Raw genomic sequence first — 6,042 nt, 5'->3', positions numbered from 1 at the left:
GTGGATGGCATATATGGGACTAGTGGGTTCCAACACCATTTACATCCCTAGGACACGAACGTCCACTTTCGCAAATGGATCGGCGTATGCGTCTAACGCTGGTCCGATCCATTTTTATCGGCGTGCGAAAAAAATATAAAAGGACATAATCTCCCCTAATAATAAAGCGTGGAGCGCTTCCCGTCCGTCGCTGGTGGTTTTGCAAAAAAGTCCTTCTATTTTCTGGTATTCAACCCGCAGTTATGTTGTAAGTTAAAAAACGTTTCATGCTTGAGGGAAGTGGAGCGGCGCCTGCGTGCATCTGGGAGGCGGACTTGGTCGGGGCAGGTGCTTGTGGCCGAGCTGGGCGTCGACGGGGCAGAGTATGAAAGCGCAAGGGAGGAAAGGGGGCGAGCAGAGCGCGGGGGCATGAGCGCGCAGAGGCGGAGAGGGCCGGTCATGGCGACGTGAACGGTCGGGCCGACAAGTGGCGGCGCGGACGACCGGGACGGCCTCGCCGGGGACGTTTTTGCCTTGGCCCGGCAAAGCAGGGACGCCGTGTGTGGGGTTGTGGCCTTGTGGGCTCGCGAGCACGGTCGCCGTGTCCACTGGCGCCAGATCCGTAATGGCCCTTAGGTGCGCGGCCGGCGGCGCCTACCTGACGCGCGAAGAAGCAGATGCTGCGGCGTCGGCTCTGGGCGATCCTCACCCGCCACCAAGGGGCACGAGGGCTCATCTTCCTCCTGTGGGTCCCGTCCTCACAATACTCCAAGGTTCCATGGGTGTTGGTAAGCGTCTTACTGATTCAAGGTGCCATGCAGCTGTTATTTGTTCTTTCTAGATCTAAATCCATACCGAAATACTAAACTGATTCCTCTATAGCGCTGCTCTCCTGATTCCCCTCCTCCGGAGGGTGACCAACATTTAAATCGAACTGGGGCGTCGGGGGCGCTGAAGGCCATGGTATGCGACATGTTCAGGCCCCTGGTGCGCAACATCTCGGATATCCGATCCCTTCGCACTGTCTTTGATCTCGAGGACTATCAAGTCGGCATGATGTTTGGTATGTTTCGAACAGTCAATAACAACAATCCCCATATGTATCTGAAAATAGGCAATGCAAAGAGCCATATGGATCCACTGATTGACACTGTATTTTACTGGTTCTCCTACTGCTTGTGCTTCTGTAGGTGTTTTTCTTGGCTGCGTCGGGTGCTACCAGCTGTGGAAGGCTGCTCCTTCCATCTTTGTTGATGCTGCCCTTGCCTATGCATTCTATAAACTTAGCGTTGTGTCCTCAGAGGTGTGCCACCAGGGCAAATGCAATGATTTGTTGACTCGTTTGAATTTTGGTAAGTGTATTGCTTTGACATTGTCTTTAGAACGCAGTGATAAAGGTTGATTTAATTCTCATGATAAGTGTACCCGGGTAGCTAACTAGAGCATTCTATAGTGCCCACAGGCCTGCCCATCCTTGTCCGAGGATTAGCTTCCGTAGGGTGGGTGCTCACCTTCTTTAAAAATTGTACCAAGGGCTGGTCCTGGTTGGTTTAGTTTTACATCTTGTGGTAACATCAATGAAAAAATATAGCCTAGATGGTCAATATTCCCACATCTAATCGGGACCACAAGGCTCTTCTCAAGGTTGGTAACTAGCCCGATGACCTCGCCAAAGACATCGAGGATAGAGGTGAGGTGTTGGATATCTTCCTTTATGAGGGCGAAAAAAATGGTAGCGTCATCGGCGTCTAGGTAAGTGCCGAGGCAAGCGGTTCACCCACCAAAACTGTGCAGCAGCCTAGATCGAGTGGCAACGTCGAGAGGGTTCTGAATTGGATCGATTGCTAGGACGAAGAGGAGTGGCGACAAAGGGTCACCTTGATGAAGACGCCTACCATGTCGAATTGGGTCGCCCAGAACGCCATTAAGCATAACTCTCGAGGTGGCTGAGCATAATAGGGCGACAATCATGTCCGTCATTAAAATGTTCTCGGTTTTAAAAATGTTCATGAATGATTGAATGTATGCAGTTAAACAGTAATGCTTCTGAAGGAGGCTAGATGAGCTCGAGCACGGCGTCGCTGCGCTCGCGGGAGGGTCAGCGCTGCGCTCGCAGGCTGGCTGTAGGGAGAATAAGCTTGCTGCGGACCAGCGATCCGGTCTGCTCCTCTTCTCCCGACCGAATCCCTCTTCCTCCTCCTCCTTTGTCTTTTCTCGATCTCAATCTCGACCCCCTCGCCGCGGTGAGCCTCCCTACACATTCACCCCCGCTTCAGCCGCATGTCTCCCTCCAGACGACGACGACGACGGTGCTAAAAGGCCCCACATCCAAAGTGGAAGGCAGATCCCCTTCCTTTGCAGCCAAGGACGAGTCCCTAGATTCAGCCGAGGACGAGGCCCTAGATTTCGTCGCCAAGGTGGAGCTGGCAGTTGAGGTGGAGGAGGAGGAGGTCACGGTGGTGTGGAGGAGATCTAGGAATACGTGGAGCCATCGGTGGAGGCCAAGGTGTATGTGTGCAACCTTCCCTATGACGTGAGCAACGAGCCTCACGCAGCTCTTGGATCAGGCCGGCGTCGTCTAGGTTGCCGAGGTGAGTGTCTCTTCCTCTTAGACCGTCTTGAACGCTGGATGCTACCCAAAGGTGCTGGGATTTGTTTCCCAGTCGATCGGAGTGGATGCATAAAGCGCTTGGGTATTTTACACAGCAGGAACTAGAATATTGAAAGTGTTTGCAGTTTGTAATTAGCGCCCACTGTCCCCACTGCATTGAAATTTAAGAATATCATTGGCACATACAGACCACAGCAAGTCAGATGTATACCAATAATGTCAATGAAGACTCAACATACTTAGCAAGAGGATATTATTTGGTCGATGCATACATACCACAGCAAGTCGATGACTTTTTTTTGACCCTGATGCTATCTTTGAGCAGGACAGTGTAGTCGAGGTTACCGTGCTGAGTAGCTCTTCCTCTTAGACCAGCTTCAGTGTTGGATGATAGTTTCAAAGTCGATATGTGGCATCGGTGACAAAAGATGCATCAAGTTCGCACAAGGTAAAATACCGAAGGTGTATTCAATCTGTAATTAGCACCCATACTTAGCATCAAGCGGTTATAGAGTTACTTCAAAAACACCTGCATGTTCAACTCCATGAGCTTTCGTGGCTAAGATGGTTGGATCTAGGGCAATACGAGCATACTGCTGGTCCTAGCTCCTCGGGACATGGTACACATATCCTTTCTTTTCGTATTCAGATAAGCAGGACATCTCCGTATTGAATTTTATATACATCGAATTGTGAAATTTACCATTAGTTTTGTGGCAGGTTTATATGAATGCTATCTGCGAGAAGACAAATATCAGGAGCACATAAAATCAATCCAAACACACATAAAAACACTCCCTGCAAAGTATCAATTTTTTTAGAAGTTGGCCACAGTATTAGTAGTTGAGTATTCAGAAGGTGGAGTTGATTTGTCCCTTGGCGTCTGGCCCTCTTTTGGTTAATAAATGCAAATTGACTTTTCTTGAAAAAATGGGTCTTTCATTTTTTTCATTGAGTTATCTGTGCATCTTTTAATTGTTGGGCGAGGAAAGGTTGACCAAGTAGTCTAGCAGAACCAATTCCATTTTTAGGGTAATGGCTTCAGATTAGAGTGGGAAGGTATAGATATGTTTTCTTTCCACAAGAAGAACAATGAATACTAATACAATCTTTTCTAGCATGGTTTGTTCTCAACCATTTGAGATTTATAATCTCCCTAAAACAGTCACTTCCTTTCTTATGAATGCACTTTTAGCTGATGTTATTATCACTGGTCTGCTATGTTTACAAGGGTGGATTTACTTTTAGTTTTAATGGTATATGGTGTAAGTTCTGCACCGGTGTGACATTTACCTTCTTTATTAGTTTCTTCGTCCTCATTCTAGATATACTATTGTTGATGAAAAATAGTTAGTGCCATGCATGTTCCATCTCATTTTATTCACTCCTTGGTTTTTCTGTAACTGCTACTCCAAGTTTCGATTGCATCTATTAGAACGACTGCAACTATAAGGTTGACGAACTGAATTTTTTTATACTGCCTATTACCCCGTGTTCTAATTTTTCAATCTTGACAGGGTATGGCAAGCTGTTATGGAAGATCTGCTAGCTAAAAGAATGAACAAAGATGAAAATGCATGTATTCTTATCAGCACAATACCTTTTTTCTTAGAAAAGGAGAATTACCCCTCACCTCTGCATCAGAGTGATGCATGCATCCTGGCATGTGACTAATGAAACGTTAGCACGCTCTAATTCCTCCCTTTTCAAGGACATGGCAGGCTCTGATTTCGGCATGTTCTGCTGGTGGATTAACTTCCGTACTGCACTGTGACAGATTTCGTCAGCTTCTGCAGGTGGAGGCCAATGTTAAATGCCTTTCTAATGTTGGCTTCTTCATCAATGTGTAAGACAATAGTAGCCTAAAGCCAGTCGGGAGAAAAAGGAAAATCATGATATCTGCTTTTGCCACTTCACAGATATACTAGGCCTTGCAATATATGCAATATATAGAAGAAAGTACATGACCTTTCTGAGTAATTAGTCCCTTGTCTAACATTTCGTGTCTCAATTTGCTCTTACATGAAGGACATTGCTGACTAAAACAAGGCAGGCATGGTAACAACGTTGTGGCCTTAGACCATGGTTAAACAAGAGACTCAAAAAGGCCGCAACATGGTTCACTCCAGCATTTTTCAATGGTGCGGCCTTTTTCAATGGTTCACCTCCATGGTAGTTACTCCTGTATGCATATTTCATTTTATTTCTCTTTCTACATGATTATGGCGACATAACTATTAACTGTGACATGACAACTGATCAACGACTGATGCCTAAAACAAGGCACTTCATCAGTTCGTTTCAGGACAATATAAGTTTCGAGTTCAAACTGTAGCATAAAGTGGCATCGGTAAAAAATCTCATGTTGCAAAATAAAATAAAATGGTTTGATGCAGTGCCTTTTTCCTCAGAATGAGGTGGAACATATTCAGACACCCCTGTTCATCCTAAATGCAGCATAAGATTCATGGCACGTTATCATCAGATATAAACTGTTTCTACCTGCAGTATGCTTCACAGTTGACACTAGCAACCATCAAGGTACTAATCTTGTCTACATTTCCACGTGTTCGCATGCAGGTACATAACATTTTGGTCCTGGGAGGTTCTGACCGTCGTTGGCGAAGCTGCAAGCACGACACGAACCAGCGTTCCGGGAAGCAACTGAAGACCTTGCAGGGTAGGTGCTACTGCATTTTACTAATGGGCCCATCAGCTATGGACCTCTTTGTGCGTGTTCGGTCATGGGTATACTCACCGACAGATGGTGGAGACATAGGATTCAGGGACCATTTCCTAGAAGCGCTGCATGCATAAGGGGGGCTCATCCACCAGAGACCTGTTCATAAATTAGTGAACACACTCACTACCCTCTCTTGCATATGGCCTGGTGTTTGTTTATCTGACGAGAGCTACTTCTGTTTCACTCTACCCTTATGACTCCACCTGCCACCTCCCACACGAAGCAAGTGCAGCAATTTCTAATGTAAACCCATCATATTACAGAGGCCATTCAACTTGGAACATCGAGTAAGAACAAATACTTTTATTTATTCAGCTTATTGAGAAAGTTATGGGAATTGTTTTGTGAATAAGAAAGTTATGGGATTTATGAACTGGAAATATTAATTGTTTGAAAAAAATGACCAAAATTGTTTCAACTCGTTTGTTTGCTATAGTTGCTTGATTATTTGTGAAGTTTAAGTGGTATTTTTTCATTATGAAAGCATTTACTTATTTATTTTATACCCGGTGCAACGCACGGGTCCTTTTACTAGTTAAACATTAAAAGCCGATCACGAAGGCCGCCGAGAGTCCACATGTCTGCATTACACTAATTAAACATAAAAAATAAACCTAAAACTACGAGGCAGCCCTAGGCGGCGTCGGCGTCGTCATCGTCGGAGCCGGTGAGGTCGACCAGCGTAGGCGCAGGGCCGTCCTAGGCGAAC

The 6,042-nt window shown here is 46.0% G+C and overlaps 1 protein-coding gene across 4 annotated transcripts; it reads left to right on the top strand.

The window, feature by feature from the left end:
- Positions 1–289: 289 nt before the first annotated feature.
- Positions 290–5,751, top strand: LOC123443076. Of its 4 annotated transcripts, none has more exons than XM_045119327.1 (5): positions 290–767; positions 862–1,042; positions 1,170–1,331; positions 2,916–4,731; positions 5,171–5,751. In XM_045119327.1, the coding sequence occupies exons 1-4, from the start codon at positions 657–659 to the stop codon at positions 2,945–2,947; spliced, it is 486 nt and encodes a 161-aa protein (XP_044975262.1). In that variant the 5' UTR covers positions 290–656; the 3' UTR covers positions 2,948–4,731; positions 5,171–5,751. The 4 variants fall into 4 exon arrangements, 1 of the variants encoding a protein (XP_044975262.1); XR_006630558.1 differs by having other exon boundaries at positions 1,170–4,436; positions 4,619–4,731; XR_006630559.1 differs by having other exon boundaries at positions 1,170–4,731; positions 5,171–5,270; positions 5,355–5,751.
- The last annotated feature ends 291 nt before the right edge of the window (positions 5,752–6,042 follow it).

The sequence above is a fragment of the Hordeum vulgare genome, chromosome 3H (assembly GCF_904849725.1).
Source record: "Hordeum vulgare subsp. vulgare chromosome 3H, MorexV3_pseudomolecules_assembly, whole genome shotgun sequence".
In the NCBI taxonomy this organism is placed as follows: Eukaryota; Viridiplantae; Streptophyta; class Magnoliopsida; order Poales; family Poaceae; genus Hordeum; species Hordeum vulgare.
The sequence above is the reverse complement of the archived record's forward strand: the minus strand, read 5'-3'. Positions and strand labels throughout refer to the sequence as shown.

Coding starts and splice junctions, on each gene's coding strand:
- LOC123443076 (XM_045119327.1), top strand. CDS start 657: ATGCTGCGGCGTCGGCTCTGGGCGATCCTCACCCGCCACCAAGGGGCA. Junction 768..861: donor CCAAGGTTCCATGGGTGTTG/GTAAGCGTCTTA, acceptor ATTCCTCTATAG/CGCTGCTCTCCTGATTCCCC. Junction 1,043..1,169: donor TCAAGTCGGCATGATGTTTG/GTATGTTTCGAA, acceptor GTGCTTCTGTAG/GTGTTTTTCTTGGCTGCGTC.